At 42.0% G+C, this 26,649-nt stretch overlaps 1 protein-coding gene across 1 annotated transcript; it reads right to left on the bottom strand.

The window, feature by feature from the left end:
* Positions 1-1,533: 1,533 nt before the first annotated feature.
* LOC120999161 (E3 SUMO-protein ligase ZBED1-like) lies at positions 1,534-3,522 on the bottom strand. Its single transcript, XM_040430035.1, has 2 exons — positions 1,942-3,522; positions 1,534-1,735 (listed from the first exon to the last, which is right to left on the bottom strand). Exons 1-2 carry the CDS (start codon positions 3,394-3,396, stop codon positions 1,706-1,708), a joined length of 1,485 nt encoding a protein of 494 aa, XP_040285969.1. The 5' UTR covers positions 3,397-3,522; the 3' UTR covers positions 1,534-1,705.
* Positions 3,523-26,649: the final 23,127 nt, after the last annotated feature.

The raw sequence follows: 26,649 nt of genomic DNA, 5'->3' as shown, positions 1-26,649 counted from the left end.
AGGCCGCCGGACTAAAATTACTGCATGTCAGGTTTTTTAGTCCGGCGGCTTTCTCCGTGCACCGCCGTGCTGCGCCGGAGCTCCGCCCCCATCCCCATTATAGTCAATGGGGACGGAGCGGGGGCACGGCGAACAGCCACAGGACGGATCCGACATGGTAAACAGCATGTCGGATCCGTCCTGCCGCAAGTGTGAAACTAGCCTCATAGGTTCACTCACTGTGATGTTTGCCAGTCAGGAACTGTCTGTCACACAGTGTGTTCAAGTTGTCTGTGTTGCAGAACTTCCTGGTTCACCGTGATTGTTTTGGCAGCAGGAGCGCACCACCACCAGCACCACCACCAGCACCAGCACCAGCACCACCACCACCACCAGCACCAGCACCAGATGGGTAGTACGTCTAGATCAGTGCTATAAGCTCTCAGAGTTGTCACTTTACAGAAAACATTACCTGCACTGAGCACTCAGCAAGCACTCTACCACGATACATCAACTGAAGCCAAGCCATGCCACCATTAGAGGAAGCTGGAAAATCCTTGACAGAATACATTTTCAACTGAATCTGAAAACCTTGGACAAATCTTTATGGGATCACAAACACACACCACAGAATACCAGAAAAAAAATAAACACACATCCTCCTCACTGAATCATAATGGTAAAGGGCAGGCCACAGGACGGGCAATGTGGCACAGCCACCATAGTCAGACATGATGTCAGAAGGTCGGTGTGTGTTTTTTTGGTTTGTGTGAATGTGTATTTGTGTGATCCAATAAAGATTTACTCCAGGTTTTAAGTTTCAATTTATTCTTTCAAGGATTTGCCTTCCTCTGGTGGCTTGGCGGGCGTCAGTTGTCTGGAATTAAATACAGAATTCTTTTGGTTGAAGGTTAAACCCCTAAACAGAGTCAGAAATTCACAGAGCATGACAGACACATTGGGAAAACACAAAAAAACACGTCAGTGTAAAAATACAAAATGGATCGGACGGACAGTCGCATAATAGAAAACCATTCTCCATCTCCTCTCCACTCCAGTGCTGCTAAAAGCTAGAATAATATCATATATTCTGATTAATCAGAATAATCAGGGGAGGGAAAGGGAAAAGGGGAGGGGAAGGGAAAAGAGAAGGGGAAGGGGGAAAAGGGGAGGGGAAGGGAAAAGGGGAGTCTGGCAGGGGAGACAGAGAAATAAAAAATTTCAGTGGCAGAGACAATGCTATAAACAAAATCTATAAAATTAAAAACACTGCTCAGCATTTGGGAACATGTAGATTTTTCTGTAAGAACACCAATTGATCTACATGGTCTGGTTTGAGGGCGCTTCTTTTTGCAGTTACCACATCTCCTGCAGTGGAGAAAACCCGCTCTGCAGACACGCTTGTACCTGGGATACACAAGTATTGCTTTGACAGCCGAGAAAGGAGGGGAAATATGACCTCATGCTCACGCCACCAGTTCAAAGGGTCCTCAGTGAGAGGCAGAGGTGGGGCTTTACAATAGTTTTCCATTTCCTCTTCAGCCTTGGCATAGGGGGTCTTTTTGGGTTCTATTGTACCTTCAGTGTCAGTGAAAGACTGTCCCAGCAAACTCACGAGCAGCGATCTGGCCTTTTTGGGAGGAGATGGTGGAGAATGGTTGTCTTCGATGGGTGAACTGTCCTCTTCTTCCAGAGTTTGTTTTCTTCTAGGCACTTGATGATCCTCTTATGTCCTCTCACTCTCATCTGATGTAATCTGTGTTTGAACAAAAAAGAAACGGAAAAAAAACAATAAGTAAAAACACAAATGTCAATGCCTTTGATTCTGATGGGGTGATGAAAAAGCACAGGAAACGGACAGTACAGTTCCCGCACCGCATCAGATTCAGAAGCGTGGTAGTGCTTGTGCTACTGTCGTTTCAAGAAGAAACATGATGGAATTCTTCAAATTAATTTAATTACCTCCAAGGATGCAGCTTCCTCAGTGACTCCTTTAAATATCTCCAATCTTTCTTCATCTGTGAGGATGAAAGGCAGTCCCTTAAAGCGAGGATCCAGTGCAGAGGCTGTATGAAGGATCTTCTTCTCGGCCTCACTGCTGTACCTCTTCTGGAGATCTGTTCTAATAGAATTCTTGATCTCATGGATCATGGGTGTGTCTCCCATCGTGTCTGTCATGCTCTGGAGAAGTTGTGCATTTATAGGGGCAATGAGAGAAACTGTTGGATTGCGCTCTTCTGACATCAGCATGGTTGCATCCTTCATTGGCTTTAATGCACTCACGGCGTCCTCTGCATTTGACACATCTGTTTCGTTTAGAGTGCAGAGATCGGACTCTCCTCTTCTGACTTCTGCAGACAGCAAGGTGGCACAGACTGCAGGTTGTTGTTCCAAGAACCTCTCGACCATGTCGTATGCACTGTTCCATCTTGTTGCCACATCAGTTATCAGCTTATGATTCTTCAGGCCAAGACATTTCTGTTTCTCTTTTAGACAGTGGCTTGCTCTAGTGCTGCGGTGAAAGAATGTGGATATCCGACGTACTCTGCCAAGAAGCCTAGAGAGAGTGGCCACTTTCAACGCTCGCTGGGATGCAAGATTCAGTGTATGGGCGAAGCATTTCACATGGGGGAATTTTCCAACTTGAGCTGCAACTATCATGTTTGACGCGTTGTCGGTCACAAGCACTACAGATTTATCGGACAGCTGCCATTCTTCCACAACATGAGAAAGTAGCTCTGCCAGATGAGCACCCGTGTGAGACTCATAAATGGCTCTCGTTTGCAGTACATGCGACAAAATCTGCCAGTCCTTACTAACGTAATGTGCTATTATTGTAACATAAGACTCTGTCGTGACTGAAGTCCAGGAATCACACGTTATTGCGACTCGACTTGCTTGGCTCATTGATGCAATTATCTTAGCTTTGGTTTCGTGGTAGAGTGCAGGTATGACGTTTTCTGTAAAGTGACTTCGTGACGGGATCTTGTAACGCGGCTCTATCGTCTTCAAAAGGTAGCGAAACCCACTGTTTTCCACAACAGAGTAAGGGCGCAGGTCCTTCGCTATGAAAGCTGCCACAGCTTTTGTTATTCTCTTTACCTTTTCAGAGTTGGGCGGCAAAGTTGACTGTAACATTGCATCAATTCTTGGCTGATCTGGGTTCATTTCCTTGGTGGTGGTGGTGGTGGTGGTAGGTTTTAGCATTTCTGGGTGAAAACGGCTGACGTGGTTTCTCAGATTAGTAGTATTCCCTAGATATTTAATTTTTGTGTGACAGATTTTACACACAGCGTATGACTTGTCCAATTCGTGCTTCCTACTTTTTTCATAAAAGCCAAAATGTTCCCAGATGTTTGCTTTTAAAAAGCTAGGTGCATTTTTTATCTCTCGTTCCTTTTGTTCTACTTCTGCCATTTTTATTTACTAGCAAATGCAATGCATGCCAGGCATCTATGTGAATTTGTGAGTAGGGATGACACAAGTCTTGAATTTGAGTGACTAAGCCTAAAGCCTGCCACGAGATCAACAGAAAAAGTAACACTGCTGGCTGCTGGTGGTGGTCGGGTGGAGCGATTCTCCTCCTGCCTGTGGTGGACTGGACTGAGCCTGAGGAGTGAGGAAAAACGGACAGGTGGTGACTGAGGTGACACAATTTTTTTTTTTAGGTACGGTAATAAGTTAATAACAGGCAGTGACCAGCTGCAGTCTCTGTGAGTGGTGTATCTGTGTGATGGTCACCTACCTGTCACAACAAGGTGGCAGAGTCTGGCTGGCACGTGGCACCTGCGCAGGCGCAGGGGCGTAGCTAGAAATGACTGGGCCCCATAGCAAAAAAAATTTATGGGCCCCCCGGTGGTGACCTCTATGAACCTTGTAAAGAAACCAAGACAATGGGGACACGGGACATAGCTTTCTGTAGCAGTTACATCTGACTCCGGTCCCCGAGGGGCCCAAAGGCACCAGCATTATAAATGGCACATGGTAGGCGGCGGTAGAGAGTTTACATTGGTGCTCGAGGCTGTGCTTAATGCTACTTTCACACTTGCGTCAGAGGATTCCGGCAATCTGGACGCAAACGGATGCATTTGTCAGGCGGATCCGTCTGACAAATGCATTGAAATACCGGATCTGTCTCTCCGGTGTCATCTGGAAAAACGGATCCGGTGTTTATTTTTTTCACAGATTTAAAGGTCTGCGCAGATCGGAAGAACGGATCCGTCAATGCAGCAATTTTAATGCCGGATCTGGCACTAATACATTTCAATATAAGTTTAAAGCTGGATCCGGCAAGTGTTCAGGATTTTTGGCAGGAGAGAAAACTGTAGCATGCTGCGGTATTCTCTCCGGTCAAAAAACGTAAGAGGGACTGAACTGATGCCTCCTGAACGGATTGCTCTCCATTCAGAATGCATTAGGATAAAACTGGTCAGTTCTTTTCCGGTATTGAGCTCCTAGGACGGAACTCTATGCCGGAAAAGAAAAACGCAAGTGTGAAAGAACCTGAGAGACCATCAGTATGTTAGTCCTGGATGTTTCAGGTTGATAGATCCTGTGTATGCTACATTGTATCCACAATAACCATCCTCTCAGTAGGGACTGATACACGTGTGAAGGGGCTCTGATGGTGCAGGATCAGTAACTGTCAGTAAATCTGACACCCCAGCAGTTTCAGATCCCTGCCCTTAGCTGAGAGTTGTCAGTGTGGATCACCTCCTGCTGGGAGCAATCTCCAATAGTGTGAGATAAATGTAGACATTCCCAGACTGGCCACTAGGGGCCGCTGTTTGACCGCCTTTCATAGACCCGGAACCTAAAGTTCCGTCCACTGTAGTAGACGGAGGGGAAGAATAAGAAGAGACACAACCGAAAAAAATAAAGAAGAAACATGGCGCGGGCGGCAAAGGTATGAGAAGCGGCAATATGAGCTGTGTAGGTGGCAGGCGGTAGGTGGGTGTATATGCTGTGTAGGTGGCAGGCGCTTTGGAGGTAGATATTACATACTCATAGGTGACAGAACTTACCTCGCCGCCAGCCACCGCACGTCCGCACTGCCGCCTGCTTCTGAGTGTCTGACTGGGAGCTGGAGATGCGCGGAAACCACGCCTCCGGCTCCTCCTCACTCAGTCAGACCTGGCTCACTCAATGTTGTGGCCACCCCCTCTGACACGTCAGCGGGAGGCGGGAAAGAAGGCGCCCAAAAACTTTTTTCCGACTCGGCTGCACGGCGGACGCGACGCTGACGTCATCAACATGCATCGATTATTTAAAGCAACCGCATCGATGCAGAATCGCCGGGGGTCGAATCGCGATGCATCGATGCATCGATTATATTCGACAGCCCTAGATGTCAAGCTATCACTCAGATTCTTTGGTCTCTTGTATGACATCAATGGGGGAGACTGGAACTCCTCTACTCTTGGAAAGGATTGAGTCAGAATGTGCCAGTTGTGTCTTAATACATCAGATATCTTATTACTCATTCTCGCATATGTCGACACATGATCTACTCCATATAAATAACGGATATGGGCTCCTGGAGATGCCCCATAATAGGCACATTACTAAAGAATTTAATATTTGATATACCCTGATCACAGGGTACCGGAGTGACCGCATTGTCCCCCTATCTAAGGTATACTCCTGGTTGATGAAGTCCCAGAAGGTTAGCTGCTAATCGTATCTGGCGTCAGGCAACCAGAGGTCAGGTGATTGGCGGAGAACATTTGAGATACAGCGTCATAGTGACGCGGGATCAGGTGGTTAGGTCATGTGGCTGGAAGTCCATCTAGATGATCACGAGGTGACGGGACCGAGCGAAAGTGTTCGCCTTAGGGCGGAAATGAGGGATGACATCAGGACGCATGCGCAGTGCGAATAGAAGGATGCCAATCGTTTGGCATCCGTGTAAGGAAATTTGAGAATGAAAGTCCAGGAGATGTTCCTGCAGCATGGGGCATGGTATGTGAATATGTGAAAATGTGAATATAATGATTAACTGCATAATGGATATAAACTGCTGATTGTGAAACAGGAGGGGTTAATGAGGCAGGGAAAGTTGTAACCAATGAGAGGTACTATGATGGTATTTAAATGTTTACTGTGGTGTTATTGTAATGTGAGCTTGATAAAGACTGCAAGGTCGAAACGTTGCTGTGTAAGGTACAATAAAATAAGGAAAAGAACAAGATTCATTGGAATGCCGTGGCTTTATACTATTTTCTGACGCTTACGGGGACCAAGAGACCGGGATCCGACGCTACAGGCACCGCCACAGACTGGAATAACTGGAAACCCAGTGAGTAGTGCTGTCTTATTGCTATATTTCAATACAGAGGTCTGAAGACTAGCACACTCAAACAGCATAGCTCTTTAAATCTATGCAGTAAAATTGTGGTTCAGAGAAAATGGATGCACCTAAAAGTCTCTTGTATACAAGTGAACAGATTTCACACATCTTGCGGGGTAGTGAAGATGAGGGAGCATTCCTGAATAGACTCACGGTGGACCTGATAAAACGCAAACGGGAGAATTAGAAAAAACGATTAATTAATACAGAACTACATCTCTCTACACTAAGGGAATACTATAAAGCAGAGCGAATACCAAGAGGATTAAGGACGAATTTGAGGCCAATCCTGTTTCCGAATAATTCTGAATTTTTGACAAAATAAACTTTTTGGGCAGATAGATTTTCAATGGACATGATGCTGTTAAACATGGATTATTTGCAAAAATATTTACTTGACATACAGACGAGAATATCTGAATATGAAGGACAGTTGCAGACCCTCCAGAGTGAACAAGAACATAAGGCCACAAAAGAACGGATGGAAGTAGACCTACGTAAATATCGGGAAAATATAGAGATGACAAAAAGGCAGAAATGGGGTAGGGACCAAGATGACTATAGCAAAGGGGACATTTATAAAATAACAACAATTAATAGGAATAGATATACTAGGACCCTAAAACGGCATAAGACACCAAAACCTAAAGGAAGCTGCAGCTGAGGAAGCTGAGGTTATGAGACAGGTACAAGATACAGAAGTTTACAGACCGTTTAGTCAGGATCCGAAATGGGCCATTATACGCAAAATCAGGTTATTGGCAGATAATGCTTTTTGCCACAGACTGGAATAACCAGTGAGTAGTGCTGTCGTATTGCTATATTTCAACCATGCGTTAAAATCGCACCGCATCCGCACTTGCTTGCGATTTTCACACAGCCCTATTCACTTCTATGGGGCCTGCGTTGCATGAAAAACGCACAATGTAGAGCTTGCTCATGTACACAGCCCCAATTGAACTGAATGGGTCTGGATTTAGTGCGGGTGCAATGCGTTCACCTCACGCATTGCACCCGCACGGAATTCTCGCCCGTGTGAAAGGGGCCTTAGAGTGTCATACATGACTTTTTATGGCAATTGGGGCACTTTTGATTTGGATCAAATTTATTCAGTCAGTTTGAGACCCAAAATTTATTTTCCTAAATTTATGTTTAATGACGGCCCATGTGGAAATCTATTACATGTTATACATGATCTTGAGCTGCACAAAAGCCATGAACATGTGAAAACTAAATACTCTGTGATGTTGTTCCACCACCTGCAAGATCTATTACCGTTTTGTAATCTTCTGAAGCCCATAATTTCAGATTTACATGAGGCAGTACTAAGGTCATGAGGAAATGATAAAATCCTAATGTTTTACTTGACTATAATGAGATACTATATGATCATCTGAAAAACAGTTTAGAAGCCTTGGCTATATTACTGAGATATTCTTATGACATGGTTCCTTCTGTCCATTGTAGCATAGTTAAAGGAGTTGTCTCACGAAAAATATTGTACTGTTTTCAAACCAGCACCTGGATTTGAATACTTTTGTAATTGCATGTAATTTTTGTATAGCCACTGAGTTATTCAATAAAACTTATCTGTATATCGCCACCTGCTCTTCGTTTTCTGTCTAGTTCACTAAGAAGGCCGCACATGCTCAGTTTCATCCTTCAACTGCCTCCTGAGCTGTTTTAGGGAGAGAGCTGCAGGAGAATCAACATGCCCCCTGAGCTGCAGCAAAAAAGATACACCTCCTGACAGTGGCGTGCCTAGGGTGTTTGGCACCCGGGGAGAGTCCTTTCTCTGGCACCCCCCCACTAATACTTTAAAGAAATTGTACCCCCTCACAGTAGTATTGCCCTCATTGTACAACCTTCACAGTAGTTTTGTCCAGATATGTGCCCCCTCATGGTAGTTATGTCCACACTGTGCCCTTTCACAGTATTTATGCCCTTACTGTACAACTTTCACAGTAGTTATACCCACATCGTGCCCCCTTAAAGTACTTATCTCTTCATTATGCCCCCTTCACAGTAGTTATGCCCTCATTGTGCCCCCTCACAGTAGTTATGGCATCTCTGTGCCCCTTTCACAGTAGTAATGCTATACCGATGCCTTCTTTACAGCTGTAATGCCCGCTCTGTTACCCATAACAGTAGTAATGCCATCTCTGTTCCCCTTTCATAGTAGTAATGCCCATCGTGCCCCATAACAGTTATGCCCACCCACCCTCTTCACAGTAGTAATACCCTCTGTGCCCCTTCATAGTAGTAATGTCCACTGTGCCCCCTTCAGATTAGTAATGCCCATTGTTCCCCCTTCATAGTAGTAGTGCCCATTGTGCTCCCTTCATAGTAATAATACCCATTGTGCTCCCTTCATAATAGTAATGCCCTCTCTGTGCCGCCTTCAAAGTAGTAATGCCCATTGTGCCCCCTTCACAGTAATAATGCCCATTTTGGCCCATTCATAGTAGTAATTTCCATTATGCCCCCTTAATCGTAGTAATGCCCTCTGTGCCCCCTTTATAATAGTAATGCCCTCTGTGCCCCCTTTATAACAGTAATGCCCTCTGTGCCCCCTTTATAATAGTAATGCCCTCTGTGCCCCCTTTATAACAGTGATTCCCATTGTGCCCCCTTTATAACAGTAATTCCCTCTGTGTCCCCTTTATAAAAGTAATGCCCTCTGTGCCCCCTTTATAACAGTAATGCCCTCTGTGCCACCTTTATAACAGTAATTCCCTCTGTGTCCCCTTTATAACAGTAATTCCCTCTGTGCCCTCTTTATAACAGTAATGCCCTCTGTGCCCTCTTTATAACAGTAATGCCCTCTGTGCCCCCTTTATAATAGTACTGCCATCTGTGCCCTCTTTATAACAGTAATACCTGCTGTGCCCTCTTTATAACAGTAATGCCCTCTGTGCCCCCTTTATAATAGTACTGCCCTCTGTGCCACCTTTATAACAGTAATGCCCTCTGCACCCCCTTTATAACAGTAATGCCCTCTATGCCCTCTTTATAACAGTAATACCCTCTGTGCCTCCTTTATAACAATAATCCCCCCTGTGCCCCCTTCACAGTAATACCCTCTGTGCCACCTCTGTGTTGAAAAAACAAAAAAACACAGCAAATACTCATCTTATCCCATTCCTGAAGATCACATCCCTCTCTCCCTGCAGACACAGATCGCTCTGCAGCACTGTGTGGACGGAGCCTATGCAGATTCCTGGGCTGCAGGCTCCACCCACACAGGGAGGCAGCACATTCTGTGCCTGCAGGCTGAATGGTGGAAAAGGGAAAAGTCTTCCTGCTTCACCATTCTGTACGCCGCCGGCCTGAAGGAGAGAAGGAGCGCAGGAGCTGAGTGGTCAGTGATGGACAGGACCGCAGCTCCCGGGGCTCCAGCGATGAGTGCTTCAATCTGTGTTGATGGAAATGCTCATTTCTTCTGGCACCCCCTTGAGAGCAGGCACCCAGGACGGACCACCCCCCACGCCCCTCTCTAGCACGCCAATGCCTTCTGAGCTGTCAGGTTGATATAAATCTAGCAGAGCAATGAATGAGGAGATCTCTGGATCCATGTGAGTTACAGGGCTGGTTGTAGCTTTGTTAGAAAGAGATCATCGTGTACTAGATTATTTTAATTTTATTATTTGAATTTTTATATTAATCATGGGATAACCCCTTTAATAATACTTATATGGATCCAAATTATCATCTACATCAATGTTCACATATAGACTCGTGCCAATATTCAAGCCAGTTAAAATTGAGATGAGAACACTGTTCTTCATTTGCTCTCAAATACAAAAAATGACACTGTAATAATCTTGCATGTAGAGTAATTTTACTATTTATTTGTTTCATATGGTAGACATATGGTAGACAAAACTTAACATGGCTAAAACAGAATTAATCATCTTTCCCCCATCTTGCTCAACCCCCCCAACAGACCTATCTATCACGATCAATGGCTGCGCAGTCTCTCCGGTCAACCAAGTCTGCTGCCTAGGAGTGACCTTGGATTCTGCCCTCTCCTTCTGACCACACATCCAAGCCCTTTCCACCACCTGCCGCCTCCAACTCAAAAAAATCTCCCACATCCGCTCTTTCCTTAACTTTGAATCTGCGAAAATGCTTGTACATGCCCTCATCATCTCCCGGCCAGACTACTGTAACACTCTCCTCTGTGGCCTTTCATCTAGCACTCTCGCACCCCTCCAATCTATCCTCAACTCTGCTGCTCGACTTATCCACCTCTCACCCTGTTACTCCTCTGCCTCTCCCCCTGCCAATCCCTTCACTGGCTCCCCATTGCCCAGCGAATTCAGTTCAAAATACTAACAAATACATACAAGGCCGTACACAACCTGTCCCCTCCCTACATCTCTGAGCTACTTTCCCGATACATCCCCACACGCAATCTCCGATCCTCACAAGACCTCCTTCTCTCCTCTCCTCTCATCACCTCTTCCCAAAATCGCCTCCAAGATTTCTCCTGTGCATCCCCCGTACTCTGGAACTTGCTACCCCAACATATCAGACCTCACCTACAGTGGAATCTTTCAAAAGAAACCTGAAAACCCACCTCTTCAGACAAGCCTACAACCAGTGACCCTGCTGCCTCCATACTGCCATGACAAACTTCACCCTCACCTACTGTGTCCTCCCATACCATGAAGATTGTAAGCCCTCACGGGCAGGGCCCGCTCTCCTTCTGTATCAGTTTGTAACTCGTCTTGTTTATGCTTAGTGCAACTGTCTGTATTATGTATGTATACCACTTTTCATATGTGCAGAGCTATGGAATGAATGGCGCTTTAATAATAAATAATAATAATAATAATAACAATATAATATGAAGGCCATTCAGTGGACGATTAAGATATAGCAAACATGTCACCATTGGGATGACAATTAGGGATGAGCGAAATAGGGATGAGCGAATCGACTTCGGATGAAACATGTGCAGAGCTCCTACTCCGTACAGTATTGGAGCAAAGTTTTATGCAAATCGACTTTGGATATTTCAAGTCGATTCGCTCATCCCTAATGACAATGTATTGGATAACCCCTCAAAGCTGTAACTGGTGTAATAATCACTATGCACACATGTCACATTTTGAATAAAGAAATGTATAGTGGCTCTCCCGTTTTGACTCCTGGATCTAGGTGTGCCGTTATCAGACTGCCCCACAGTCTGTATATATAAAAGAATAGATACCAAATATACTAAGAGGCACTCAATCACCAGGAATTGTACCAAGAATAGATATCCAAATATATATAAAAATGAACAAAAATATCCAAACATAAAAGATAATGAAAAAAAAAGGTCAAAATATATAGTTAAAAACTTATAAGTAATACACACAAAATAATAGAGTGTCTTCCTGTCTGGCTCAGTGGAGGCAGCAAATTGTTGCAGATGTATATTCTATGACTGAGGGAGACAGGAACACACTCCATCAAATATATACACTATAATTGATTACAAAGGAAGGGAAGCTATATATACACTCCTATTATGTCTACTTCATCCAGTAAATGTGTACATTCAAAATAAAAATGTCCTTTTTATAAAGAGAAATACCGCAATGCAATGTGAATTCTTCATGATTCCATTTCACTCTCTAATTGATGACCATGATTGTATATAGTGAAAATTGATTTGATCTAAATATTATGTGCAGATAAATTCATCAGTCAATACTCCTCGTAGTTAATTGTGTTGTTCATGATACGAATGGTAGTATGACTAAACAGGTTTCATTCATGAATTAATGCACACCAATTCGGACACAGAGACCGACACATACACAGAATACACAACATTATCGGAAGGAAATTCACTCATGGGAAATGGGTCAACACCACAGACCATCTCACACATACAACAGCATAAAAAGACACATAGAGGAGGACGAGGGAGAAACCCCCTAGAAGATATCGAACAAGACATTAATGGAAGATGTGGTTGTTAATTTGAGTGGAATTAAATTGACAGAATCTCAAAATAAACTACTAAATAAAGGTTAAAAATTTTCACCCACTATAGGTGTAGATAGATTCAATGTTTATATTGGGATAGAGAAATTTATAAGAAAGGCTTGCTTGAAAAAATATTACATGAAAAATCCAAATTATAAAAACTAATATGGATTCCTCAAGATATGTACAGAATTAAGACAAAAATCCAAAAAATATCCAAAACAAGAAATTGGGCAAGAAAATGTGTAGAGTCAGATATTAGGAAATTAGGCAATAAAAATATGAAACATATTCTATCACAACAGGAGAGCCAGGCCATTAACCCCTTAAGGACCCAGCTATTTTTCACCTTAAGGACCAGGCCATTTTTAGCAAATCATGTGTCACTTTATGTGGTAATAACTTTAAAATGCTTTCACTTATCCAGGCCATTCTGAGACTGTTTTCTCGTCACATATTGTACTTCATGACAGTGGTAAAATTCTGTCCAAAAATTTCATTTTTGTCTATGAAAAAATACCACATTTACCAAAAATTTGGTAAGATTTGCAAATTTCCAAATTTCAATTTCTCTACTTTTAGAATAGATAGTAATGACTCCAAAAATATTTATTACTTTACATGTCTACTTCATGTTTGGATTATTTTGTGAATGCCATTTTATTTTTTGGGGACGTTAGAAGGCTTAGAAGTTTAGAAGCAAATCTTGAAATTTTTCAGAATTTCCAAAACCCACTTTTTAAAGGACCAGTTCAGGTCTGAAGTCACTTTGTGAGGCATACATAATAGAAACCATCCAAAAATGACCCCCTTTTAGAAACTACACCCCTCAAGGTATTCAAAACAGATTTTACAAACTTTGTTAACTATTTAGGTGTTCCACAAGAATTAATGGAAAATGGAGATTAAATTTCAGAATTTCACTTTTTTGGCACATTTTCCATTTTAATAATTTTTTTTCCCACTAACAAAGCAAGGGTTAACAGCCAAACAAAACTCGATATTTATTGCCCTAATTGTGTAGTTTACTGAAACACCCTATATGTGTTCGTAAACTGCTGTACGGGCACAGGGCATTGCGCAGAAGGAAAGGAACGCCATATGGTTTTTGGAAAGCAGATTTCACTGGAATAATTTTAGGCTGCCATGTCACACTTGAAGACCCCCTGATGCACCCCTAGAATAGAAACTCCAAAAAAATTACCTACAGGATAAGGTGGCAGTTTTGTTGGTACTATTTTAGGGTACATATGATTTTTGGTTGCTCTATATTACACTTTTTATGAGGCAAGGTAACCAAAAATTGCTGTTTTGGCACAGTTTTCATTTTTTGTCATTTACAATGTTTATCTGACAGGTTAGATCATGTGGTATTTTTATAGAGCAGGTTGTTACGGACGCGACAATACCAAATATGACTTTTTTTGGCTGTTTGTTTCAGTTTCACATAATAAAGCATTTTTTAATTTTTTTGTGTCTCCATATTCTGAAAGCCATAGTTTTTTTTATTTTTTGGGCAACTGTCTTATGTAGGAGATAATTTTTTTCGGTATGAGATGACGGTTTGATTGGTACTATTTTAGGGTGCATATGACTTTTTGATCACTTGCTATTACACTTTTTGTGATGTAAGGTGACAAAAAAAGGCTTTTTTTACACCGTTTTTTATTTTATTATATGGTGTTCACCTGAGGGGTTAGGTCATGTGATATTTTTATAGAGCAGTTTGTTATGGACGTGTCAATACCTAATATATATACTTTTTTTAAAATCTATTTAAGTTTTACACAATAATATCATTTTTGAACCCAAAAACAATAATCATGTTTTTGTGTCTCCATAGTCTGACATCCATTGTTTTTTTATTTTTTGGGCAATTGTCTTAGGTAGGGTATAATTTTTGAGGGATGAGATGATGGTTTGATTGGCACTATTTTGGGGTGCGAATGACTTTTTGATAGCTTGCTATTACACTTTTCATGATGTAAGGTGACGAAAAATTGCTTTTTCTGCACCGTTATTTATTTTTTATTTTTTACAGTGTTCACCTGAGGGGTTAGGTCATCATGTGGTATTTTTTATATAGCATGTTGTTACAGACGCGGCAATACCTAATATGTCTACTTTTAAATCATGTTTTTGTGTCTCCATAGTCTGACATCCATTGTTTTTTTATTTTTTGGGCGATTGTCTTAGGTAGGGTATAATTTTTGAGGGATGAGATGATGGTTTGATTGGCACTATTTTGGGGTGCGAATGACTTTTTGATAGCTTGCTATTACACTTTTCATGATGTAAGGTGACGAAAAATTGCTTTTTCTGCACCGTTATTTATTTTTTATTTTTTACAGTGTTCACCTGAGGGGTTAGGTCATCATGTGGTATTTTTTATATAGCATGTTGTTACAGACGCGGCAATACCTAATATGTCTACTTTTAAATCATGTTTTAGTGTCTCTATAGGCTGAGAGCCACATTTTTTTTTATATTTTGGGTGATTGTCTTAGGTAAGGGCTAATTTTTTGCGGGATGAGGTGATGGTTAGATTGGTAATATTTTGGGGGGCATACGACTTTTTGATCGCTTGGTGTTGCACTTTTAGTGATGTAAGGTGACAAAAAAATGTTTTTTTTTAGCACAGATTATTATTTTATTTTTGTGTTCACCTGAGGGGTTAGGACATGTGACATTTTTATAGAGCCGGTCGATACAGACGCGTCGAAACCTAATATGTCTAATTTTGTCTAATGTCAATTTTTTTTTTTTTACTTTATATTTGGAAGAGGGCGCTTTTTTTTTTTACTTGAAACGTAAATTTTTTTTAAACTTTCTTTTTTTAACTTCTTTTTTTCGCATTTTTTTGTCCCATTATGGGACAGGGTCTGATCCCTTTTTCAATACAGCACAGTATATCTGTATTGTGCTGTATTGAACTGTAAGATGCTACAGTTGCCTAGGAGACCCAGCCATGGGGCTGGATCTCCTGGGCTTCCCTAGCTGGCAGTCCCGATGCCTGTTCAAGGCATCGGGGCTGCCATAGCAACCCTCCATTCACCGTCACCGCAGCACGGGGACCCGATGTACAAGCTGTCACAACCCCCCTGTTAATCCGCCGGCATCTGTGTTTTCACTGATGCTGGCAGATACAGCAGGGGCCCGGCTGACAGTATCAGCTGGGCCCCTGCTGCTGATCGCGGCAGCAGTTGTGGGGCAGCGCGTTAACCCTAGGACGAGAATGCTCGTCCTAGTGCGTTAAGTACCTGCAAGTTAGGACGAGCATTCTCGTCCAAGGTCCTGAACGTGTTAAACAATTTCAGAAATCTGAAAGCATAGCAATAAGACCTGCAGATAAAGGAGGGGCCATTGTGATTCTAGATTCAGAAGATTATGATAAGGAATGTTTGAGACAGCCCTCTGATGAGAACACATATAGGCTTCTTAAAAAAGATTCAACAAAGGACTATTCAAAGGAACTCGCCAAATATTGTAAAAAAGGAATTGATAGAGGTATTTTATTGGAATAAGAACATACATACATAATGAAAACACAGCAGAGGATACCGATATTTTATTGCATTCTGAAAATTCATAAAAATCCAAAAAATCCACCTGGAAGACCTATTTTCTCAGGTATAGGTTCTATTTCTTCAAAATTATCTCAATATATAGATAGGATGTTAGAACCAATAGTGAGAAATGTACCCTCATATATGAAAGATACAACAGATATTATAGCTACATTGGAGAAATTACAAGTAGAAGACCATTGGATCTTAGGTACAATGGACGTAAATTCATTATACACAGTTATTGACTACACATAGGGTGTGGATGCACTAAAAAATAGGCTAATACATAGCGGCAAAATACATGAGGATCAGATAGAATTTATAGGAGAGGGGTACAATATATTTTATCCCATAACTATTTTTATTACGGATCATATTTTTATCTACAAATCAGGGGGACTACCATTGGCACCAGGTTCGCCCCCAGTTATGGCAATCTCATTATGGCACATAGGGAAGATGAGGCCATCGCTCCCAGGCTCGGGGAGAGCCTGGTGCTCTGGTGTTGCTATATAGACGATATTATTTACACACATTCATACAAGATATTAATATCAATGAAAGGAACTTGAGTTTCACCACAAATATCAGCAGAGAAGAGGTGGATTTTTTGGATATAACAGTTAAGAGACAGAATCATAGCTTAATTTGTAATACTTATAAAAAAAACAGTTAATAGAAATAGTTATATACTTTTGTCAAGTTGCCATCTACCAAGATGGCTGATTAATATACCAACCAGCCAATTTAGAAGATTAAAAAGTAATTGTACTGTTGATGACCAATTTGAGAAAGAAGCACAGCAATTGAGTGAACAATTTCTAATAAAAGACTATCCCCCAAAATGAATTGACATATCTTTGAATAAAGTTAGATCTATGGAGAGAGAAACTTTCTTTACAAAAAAAAAAAAATGAAGATGATATTTTACGTATAATTCTACCCTTCAATAGTCATTATAAAGGGGTAGAAAATATAATAAACAAACATTGGCATCACATATTCGGAGATAAAACAATAGGTTCAATACTAACTCCCACTCCGAAGATAAACTATAAAAGAACACCAAATTTAGGTTTAAAAATCGCTCCTTCATATAAAAAGACTGAAGCAAGGAAGACACTTAATTGGTTAGAATTAAAAAGATTTTTTAGGTGTGGGATATGTAATAATTGTAAAACCACTAGATTCCCGAAGAAAACCACTAAGGTACGCTCTACAAGGAATTCCTTTAGTTTAGAGATCAAAGATAATTTAACATACAATTCGAAAGATGTAATGCAACAATTAATACATTGGCAAAACCAAACGTACATTAAAAAAGTGGATATCTGAGCACATTAATAACATCAAAAACAGTCTAGAACAACATTTGTTATCCAAACATTATAGAGAATTCCATAATAAACATCCATCAACACTTACCTTGATAGCTTTAGAAAAAGTGAGGAAACAATAGAGGGGAGGCGATAACATAGCATCCATGTCAAGAAGGGAATCCAGGAGAATTTTCGAGTTTGATACCTTGAGCCCGAATGGCTTAAATGCAGAAATGGAACTCTTTGGATTCCTATATAACTGGGATGGGTGCCCATCATGGATGTGACATTGAGGTCCGGCTGTTTACCAGCACCTTGATCTCACCTCCGTGGGAGTCCCCATCCCCAATCTTTTTTCTTTTCATGTAGTTAACTCCACCTGAAATATGAAATAAATAAAAAAACTGAAAATAAATATAGAAGAAAAGAGAAAAAAAAGAAATGAAGGGAAAGGAAAAGTATATAGAGACGGGGGCACTATGACGAGATAGGAAAAGCTTTAAACAGAGAGTTATAAGTGCTTCCCCATTATGTAAGAATATTATATGTACAGTACAGACCAAAAGTTTGGACACACCTTCTCATTCAAAGAGTTTTCTTTATTTTCATGACTATGAAAATTGTAGATTCACACTGAAGGCATCAAAACTATGAATTAACACATGTGGAATTATATACATAACAAACAAGTGTGAATAAACTGAAAACATGTCATATTCTAGGTTCTTCAAAGTAGCCACCTTTTGCTTTGATTACTGCTTTGCACACTCTTGGCATTCTCTTGATGAGCTTTAAGAGGTAGTCCCCTGAAATGGTTTTCACTTCACAGGTGTGCCCTGTCAGGTTTAATAAGTGGGATTTCTTGCCTTATAAATGGGGTTGGGACCATCAGTTGCATTGAGGAGAAGTCAGGTGGATATACAGCTGATAGTCCTACTGAATAGACTGTTAGAATTTGTATTATGGCAAGAAAAAAGCAGCTAAGTAAAGAAAAACGAGTGGCCATCATTACTTTAAGAAATGAAGGTCAGTCAGTCAGCCGAAAAATTGGGAAAACTTTGAAAGTAAGGGCTATTTGACCATGAAGGAGAGTGATGGGGTGCTGCGCCAGATGACCTGGCCTCCACAGTCACTGGACCTGAACCCAATCGAGATGGTTTGGGGTGAGCTGGACCGCAGAGTGAAGGCAAAAGGGCCAACAAGTGCTAAGCATCTCTGGGAACTCCTTCAAGACTGTTGGAAGACCATTTCAGGTGACTACCTCTTGAAGCTCATCAAGAGAATGCCAAGAGTGTGCAAAGCAGTAATCAAAGCAAACGGTGGCTACTTTGAAGAACCTAGAATATGACATATTTTCAGTTGTTTCACACTTGTTTGTTATGTATATAATTCCACATGTGTTAATTCATAGTTTTGATGCCTTCATAGTCATGAAAATAAAGAAAACTCTTTGAATGAGAAGGTGTGTCCAAACTTTTGGTCTGTACTGTATATTATATTATCATCCAATCTCTATAGTAATGAATAGTCTATTATATGCCCTTAGGAACTGGAACAGGTAAGTTATTTATTTTTTATAAAAAACGCACTAAAAACGCATCAAAAAATGTACTTGCGTTTTTGGTTATATTGCATTGATGGAAGCTTGCTAGTGAAGAAGCACTATCTGATGCCCCTGTAGTTCATTTATTGGTCTATATTTCACTTCATTTTGTCACTTTTTCTTTATTTTATATTACCCTAATGTGTTAAAAAAAGCATTATTGAAAAAACTTAAGTGAAGAAAAAGCAAGTAGAAAATACAGGAACCGCAAATAGCTGCTTTTATAAGTTGAATCAATGTGATATGCATATTTCCACAACTGATTCATTATGAGTAACGACTAGTCGTTTTTAACAGTTTGTAAGTATATGAATATATTTAAGTAGGTATATTTAATGTATGGATCCATTTCACTTTTTAGTAGAATTCCAGAGAGGAGGTCGTTCCACCCATGTTTCGGGTATAAATAGTACCAGCATAAGGATTACTTGTAGGAGCCACTGAAGAAGGAGCTTCGAAACATGTATGGTACTACAGTAATCCAGAGAGATCCCCAGCATAACTGCTATTTGCCAATCGATACAGCAGTGCAACCTTTGAACCCGTGTAAAGATCCGAAACATACTAAGCAACAGTGTGCTGCATGAGGAGATCAAACAAAAAGGCCCACTTGCGTGGGACGCCAAACAAGAGTGCGTGCAATACGGGGAGTCAGGAGGTCCAGTCTAAGAGTGGAACACTGCTAAAGTAAAATACCTACTCCAAAGAAACCAGCAATGTGGTAACATTTTATTACATCAAATAAAGGTATACAATATACAAGATATAATGACTGATGAATTGATCTGCACATAATATTGGGATCAAATCAATTTTGAATATATACAATCATGATTATCAATTAGAGAGTGAAATTGAATCATTAAGAATTCGTATTGTATTGCAGTATTTCTCTTTATAAAAAGTCCATTTTTTTTATATACACATTTACTGGATGAAGTAGAAATAATAGGAGTATATACAGTGGGGGAAATAATTATTTGACCCCTCACTGATTTTGTAAGTTTGTCCAATGACAAAGAAATGAAAAGTCTCAGAACAGTATCATTTCAATGGTAGGTTTATTGTAACAGTGGCAGATAGCACATCAAAAGGAAAATCGAAAAAATAACTTTAAATAAAAGATAGCAACTGATTTGCATTTCATTGAGTGAAATAAGTATTTGAACCCCTACCAACCATTAAGAGTTCTGGCTCCCACAGAGTGGTTAGACACTTCTACTCAATTAGTCACCCTCATTAAGGACACCTGTCTTAACTAGTCACCTGTATAAAAGACACCTGTCCACAGAATCAATCAATCAAGCAGACTCCAAACTCTCCAACATGGGAAAGACCAAAGAGCTGTCCAAGGATGTCAGAGACAAAATTGTAGACCTGCACAAGGCTGGAATGGGCTACAAAACCATTAGCAAGAAGCTGGGAGAGAAGGTGACAACTGTTGGTGCGATTGTTCGAAAATGGAAGGAGCACAAAATGACCATCAATCGACCTCGCTCTGGGGCTCCACTCAAGATCTCACCTCGTGGGGTGTCAATGGTTCTGAGAAAGGTGAAAAAGCATCCTAGAACTACACGGGAGGAGTTAGTTAATGACCTCAAATTAGCAGGGACCACAGTCACCAAGAAAACCATTGGAAACACATTACACCGCAATGGATTAAAATCCTGCAGGGCTCGCAAGGTCCCCCTGCTCAGGAAGGCACATGTGCAGGCCCGTCTGAAGTTTGCCAATGAACACCTGAATGATTCAGAGAGTGACTGGGAGAAGGTGCTGTGGTCTGATGAGACCAAAATAGAGCTCTTTGGCATTAACTCAACTCGCTGTGTTTGGAGGAAGAAAAATGCTGCCTATGACCCCCAAAACACCGTCCCCACCGTCAAGCATGGGGGTGGAAACATTTTGCTTTGGGGGTGTTTTTCTGCTAAGGGCACAGGACAACTTATTCGCATAAACGGGAAAATGGACGGAGCCATGTATCGTGAAATCCTGAGCGACAACCTCCTTCCCTCTGCCAGGAAACTGAAAATGGGTCGTGGATGGGTGTTCCAGCACGACAATGACCCAAAACATACAGCAAAGGCAACAAAGGAGTGGCTCAAGAAGAAGCACATTAAGGTCATGGAGTGGCCTAGTCAGTCTCCGGACCTTAATCCAATCGAAAACCTATGGAGGGAGCTCAAGCTCAGAGTTGCACAGAGACAGCCTCGAAACCTTAGGGATTTAGAGATGATCTGCAAAGAGGAGTGGACCAACATTCCTCCTAAAATGTGCGCAAACTTGGTCATCAATTACAAGAAACGTTTGACCTCTGTGCTTGCAAACAAGGGTTTTTCCACCAAGTATTAAGTCTTTTTTTGTTAGAGGGTTCAAATACTTATTTCACTCAATGAAATGCAAATCAGTTGCTATCTTTTATTTAAAGTTATTTTTTCGATTTTCCTTTTGATGTGCTATCTGCCACTGTTACAATAAACCTACCATTGAAATGATACTGTTCTGAGACTTTTCATTTCTTTGTCATTGGACAAACTTACAAAATCAGTGAGGGGTCAAATAATTATTTCCCCCACTGTATATAGTTTCCCTCCCTTTGGAATCAATAATAGTGTATATACATGTCACATTTTGTATTCATGGGCTGAGAGTAAATTGTCCAATTTCTATTTATGTTGGAAAAATTGCTTTTGGGCTATTGCTAGCAGCACTGAATCGTGAGAGAATTGTTCTTTATGTGCATTTTCAAGGTGTATACTGCAAAAAGGGCTAAAATTTGCTTTGCCATGTATTATTGCATTGTCATGTAAAAAGCAGTAAGGAGTTAAAGCAGGGCTTGATTGTCACCACTAGATGGGGCTGTTGTTACCGTCATATTGGGGGTAGTTAGGTCTCCATATATGGCAGTCTAGCTGAGATGGTTAAAGGGCTTATCCAGATACATAATGATACATATCCATGATACGTAATGACCTATCCTCAGGATAAATCATCATTATCAGATCAGAGGTGGTCCAAGTTCTGGCACCCCAGCCAATCAGCAGTTTCAGGGAGCCGCCACACTCTCCGGAGCTCTGTAAATAGTACAGCGGGTATGCTTGGTATTGCAGCTCAAACTATTCACTTCAATGTGAAGTCACACGGCCTAAGAATAGTGCCCGGTCTATTCTAATAGATGATCGGTGGGAGATCGGGGGCAATCTGATATTGATGACCTATACTGAGGGTAGGTCATCAATATATATTACTGGATAACCTCTTTAAGTGGAAGAAGTGAAGACACAGCCTTGGACAGTAGACCAGCTAGAGAGAAAGCTTTAACACTAGCTAAAATGGAGAAAATAGGATTTATTTAAAGAACATACCAGTGTGAGCAGAAGCTCTGTGGAGATAACTTGCCTAGAAAGAAGCTTTTAGACTCCATAGCAGACATTTTTCAGGAGATTTAAAGAGGACCTTTCACTAGAATAAAAAATCTAAACTAACTATACAGACATGTAGAGCGGCGCCCAGGGATCTCCCTGCACTTACTGTTATACCTGGGCGCCGCTCCGTTCGCCCGGTATAGCCTCCGGTATCTTCACATGTTAGGCTCCACCCAGGGGAACCTGCCGGCGTCTCTTTCTCCCATGCTGTAGCGCTGGCCAATCGCAGCGCTCAGCTCATAGCCTGAGAGTTTTTTTTTCTCTCAGGCTATGAGCTGAGCGCTGCTATTGGCCAGCGCTACAGCCTGGGAGAAAGAGACGCCGGCAGGTTCCCCTGGGTGGAGCCTAACTATGAAGATACCGGAGGCTATACCGGGTAAACGGAGCGGCGCCCAGGTATAACAGTAAGTGCAGGGAGATCCCTGGGCGCCGCTCTACATGTCTGTATAGTTAAGTTTACATTTTTTATTCTAGTGAAAGGTCCTCTTTAAGTCTTATGGTGCCTGGACATACTTTACAAGAATACTGTGGAAGTTGATAAAGATCCACATCTCGCTCAGGATATTTTGGAGCCATTACTGTGAGTATAGCAACCTGTAAAAAGGGTGCAGAGCTTAGTTTGATGCTGGGGTCCACCCTGTGGTTGCATAGTGAGTGTTGCACCCCTATTTCTAGATGCTTAGGTTTGAGAGAAAAGTGCAGTGTGAGAGAAATTGTGTCAGACTGCAATGGTGTAACCTGTAAGAACTGTGGAGCATTTGCACATTAAGGATGAACGGCCAGCCCATGCATGCTGAGAACTGAACTGCTGTATCTGAACTTTATTCATCAGTAAAGAACCATTATGCTGTTAACCTGGTGTCATTATTTCCTGCACAGCTACACTGCACCAACATCATGTCAAGAGACTCTGTTTTACACCTCACAATTCATCACCCAGAACCAGGGTGGGCCCCGAAGAGAAGATAGGGACGCCCTTCTCGTTACTGTACACCCAAGGGAGCGACAGGATGATTGCAACGACCATTCTTGCTATTATCACTCCTCTCTCCCAGGCATGCTGCATATGTAGGTGGTTTTCAGCAGATACTCTATATACAGTAGTAATAGAAAATAAACATATTTTTTCTACCTGACATCAGGCATTCCATCGACACACAGCTATGCATGTCACATGACCTTGTAAATGACACAGGAATAGCTATTGTCACAGCTTGCTCGCACGGCAGGGAGCTTTAACTTCCCCTGCACTCTTCTCTAAAGGACAGCAATCTTCAGGAAATCATTTACAAGGATGAACCTTTCAGTCTTCTCTTTGCATTTATTTAAATGGGAATTCTAGTGTAATCCAAAAAATTGGTCATGTGCTGCAGATACTTAAAAAAAATAACAGAGCTTATTCTTACCTCATGGCTTCCACACCGCTGCCTTTCTGGCAGTGCCACTGTGCTCTACCACCTGTTCCCGTCCAGACATGGCAGGAAATGATTGAAATCCACTCAGCCATTGATTGATTGCAGCAAGGACCTACCTCATTTCCTGCCGCGTCGAGACATAAGCAGGAAGTTGAACACAGCAGAGACAGAATGGCAGTGGGCGCAGCAGGGGCGTCGTCAGGTCAAAACATTCAGGGCTTGAGCCCCAAATGTTTTGTCCAGTGCCCCAAATGTTATGCTGGCCTGGCAGCATTTTTTTTTTAATTTGCCTATTCCAGGGCCCTTTAATATTGATTGGACCTGAGCAACCCACCACAGATCATCCCCCCACCCCCCTTGTACTTGTTCCGTTGATCCCGTGGGACATCACGTGTCTCGCGGGATCATACGCCGCAGGACAGGATTGCGCACCGAAGTGACTGAACTCATGCCCGCGCAGCCCGCAAGTTGTGGATCAGCGGAGCAAGTACAAGGGGGGATGGGAGGATGATCTGTGGGGTTGCCCAAGGTCCACTCCCATCAATATTAAAGGGCCCAAGCAAAGATTTCTCAGTGGTGAGGAAATGAAACATAACAGATATTGGAAAGTTACCGAATGTTGTATTATATAATGACCGCAGTCTGCAGTACTGCACTTCATTTGCGTAAACCAGAACACCCCTTTAAGCATGCCCTTAATGTGCAATTTCAACACAGTGGACTTGTGCCCCGGATGTTTTCAGACCCTAGCAACGCCCCTGGTGCACAGTCAGAATGGCAGTAGCTGAGAATCTCTAAGCTCTGTTATTTTTTTAAACCATTGGCATCCCATGGCCAAGCTTTTTTTATTCCACTGGAATACCCCTTTAACTTCACGATTACGAGATGGACATAAAATGGCATCATAGACCTACATTATTATAGAACCATTTTACTGATAAATCCCCCTTTTGTTCCATAAAGTGGTTATCTGAGTTAGGCCTCATGCACATGACTGCACCGTGTTTTGTGGTCCACAAATTGCGGATTGGCAAAACACAGAGGCTGCCAGTGTGTGTTCCGCAATTTGCAGAATGGAACGGGCCGCCCATTATAGAAATGCCTATTCTTGTCCGCAAAATGGACAAGAATGGGACATGCTCTATTTTTTTTGCGGGGCCATGGAATGGAGCAATGGATGCAGACAGCACACAGAGTGCTGTCCACATCTTTTGCGGCCGCATTGAAGTGAATGGGTCCGCATCCAAGTCGATAAGAATGCGGCTCATATGCGGACCCAAACTACGCTTGTGTGCATGAGGCCTTATATAAAAAAAATAAAGTACTGTAAATCTGATGGTCAGCAGTATATACATAAGCTAAGCAAGTTTTAGGGAAAACAATTTCCTTATTTCCCTAATTCTGTTCTGGCCCTTCTTTTTTTACATGTAGTTGCAGAGCTGTGGGTGTGTGTGCCAACGGTCTCTGAGATTTTCCTCATGAATATTTGTGGGTGTCAACAAAGTCTGCACCCCCCCTTCCCCAAGGGAGTGAATACAATTGCTGCCCTGTCTACAGTCTGACTGCTGGGATACTCATGTTGTATGTGTGGGACTACAAGTACCAGCTATACAGTTTATACAGTACAATGACATTGCATTAGGTGGTGTGGAGTATGTAACTGGATCATGAACTTTATTTCTTTGATGTAATAATAAATTACCTTAATTGCAAAAGAATAACCTGAGTGCTGCAAACTACTGATTACTGACTACTGAGTCCTTGCTGGCACCAGTTTTATATAGTGTGTGGTGCTCCATTTTTTATACTATTACTACGGTTCATCAGAGCAGGGAAAGAAGCTGATATCACAGGCCATGTGACCTCAGCTAACTAGGAGAACAGGGCCACTGTAGATGAAGTAAGTGAATTGAAATCCCCTTACATTTGCTTAGTTAGAGACATAGAAAGAACAAAAAAAAAACTTTAAGTATTTTACTCTATTGAGTTAACCGCCTCCGGACCGCCTAACGCAGGATCGCGTTCCGGAGGCGGCAGCGCTGCGCAGAGTCACGCATATACGCGTCATCTCGCGAGACGCGAGATTTCGCTCAAAGCCGGCCCGCGCATGCGCATCGCGGGCCGGTAAAAGTTAAAGAACAATTTCGTCACCAGCCTGCCAGCAACGATCATTGGCTGGCAGGCTGGCGATTTTCAAAAAAACGAATCACAAGCCGTATAACAGATCATATTAGTAAATATGATCTGTTATATGGCTTGTCTGCTCCTCTGCTGGTCCTTTTCGTCGGTTGGATCCAGCAGAGGAGCAGAGATCACAGTGAGTAGCACCAACAGTACACTTTAGCCCCAGATCACCCCCCTGCACCCCAATTAACCCTTTGATCACCCCTTTGATCGCCCCTGTCAATCACTTAGTGAAAGACAAAAAGTGATCAGTGTAAACTGTCACTTTTTTTTTTCACTAGTATTGGCTGTTAGGTTTTAGGATAGTTTAGGCCCCTTGGTTAGGTAGTTAGTGATCGGTTAGCGCCCAGCCCACCGCACCGCAGTCACTGATTCGCTGATTAGCGTATTGCTAATCAGCATTTGTACTTTTATAGTATCTGTAAGTGATCAAAACTGATCACGGTCAGATCTATAATAGTATTAGTGTCACTTTAGTTGGCCCTCCACCCAAAACGCAGTGTTTGCCCGGTCAGGCCTGATCGGTCGCCCACACGTGCGTTCACCCACGCCGCCCCACCGCAGTGACAAAAAAATATATATTTTTTGATCACTGCACATTCACTTTACAAGCACTGGGGCGATAAAAAAATCAGTTTTGATATTTTTTATCAACCGCTGCAGCCTCCGGTACTTCGCTAGCCTCCCCTTTGTAAGACAGGCTTGCTTTTTTTCTTGGGTAGTCTCAGGGAATACCCCTAAATTTAGTAGTCCAAAATGTCAAACAGGGGGTATTCTTCTGAAGAAGCCTACAGGATTCTGACCCAGTCGGATGAGGAATGGGA

Source organism: Bufo bufo, chromosome 4 (assembly GCF_905171765.1).
Source record: "Bufo bufo chromosome 4, aBufBuf1.1, whole genome shotgun sequence".
Classification (NCBI taxonomy): Eukaryota; Metazoa; Chordata; class Amphibia; order Anura; family Bufonidae; genus Bufo; species Bufo bufo.
The sequence above is the reverse complement of the archived record's forward strand: the minus strand, read 5'-3'. Positions and strand labels throughout refer to the sequence as shown.

Coding starts and splice junctions, on each gene's coding strand:
- LOC120999161 (XM_040430035.1), bottom strand. CDS start 3,396: ATGGCAGAAGTAGAACAAAAGGAACGAGAGATAAAAAATGCACCTAGC. Junction 1,736..1,941: donor AGGAAGCTGCATCCTTGGAG/GTAATTAAATTA, acceptor GTTCAAACACAG/ATTACATCAGATGAGAGTGA.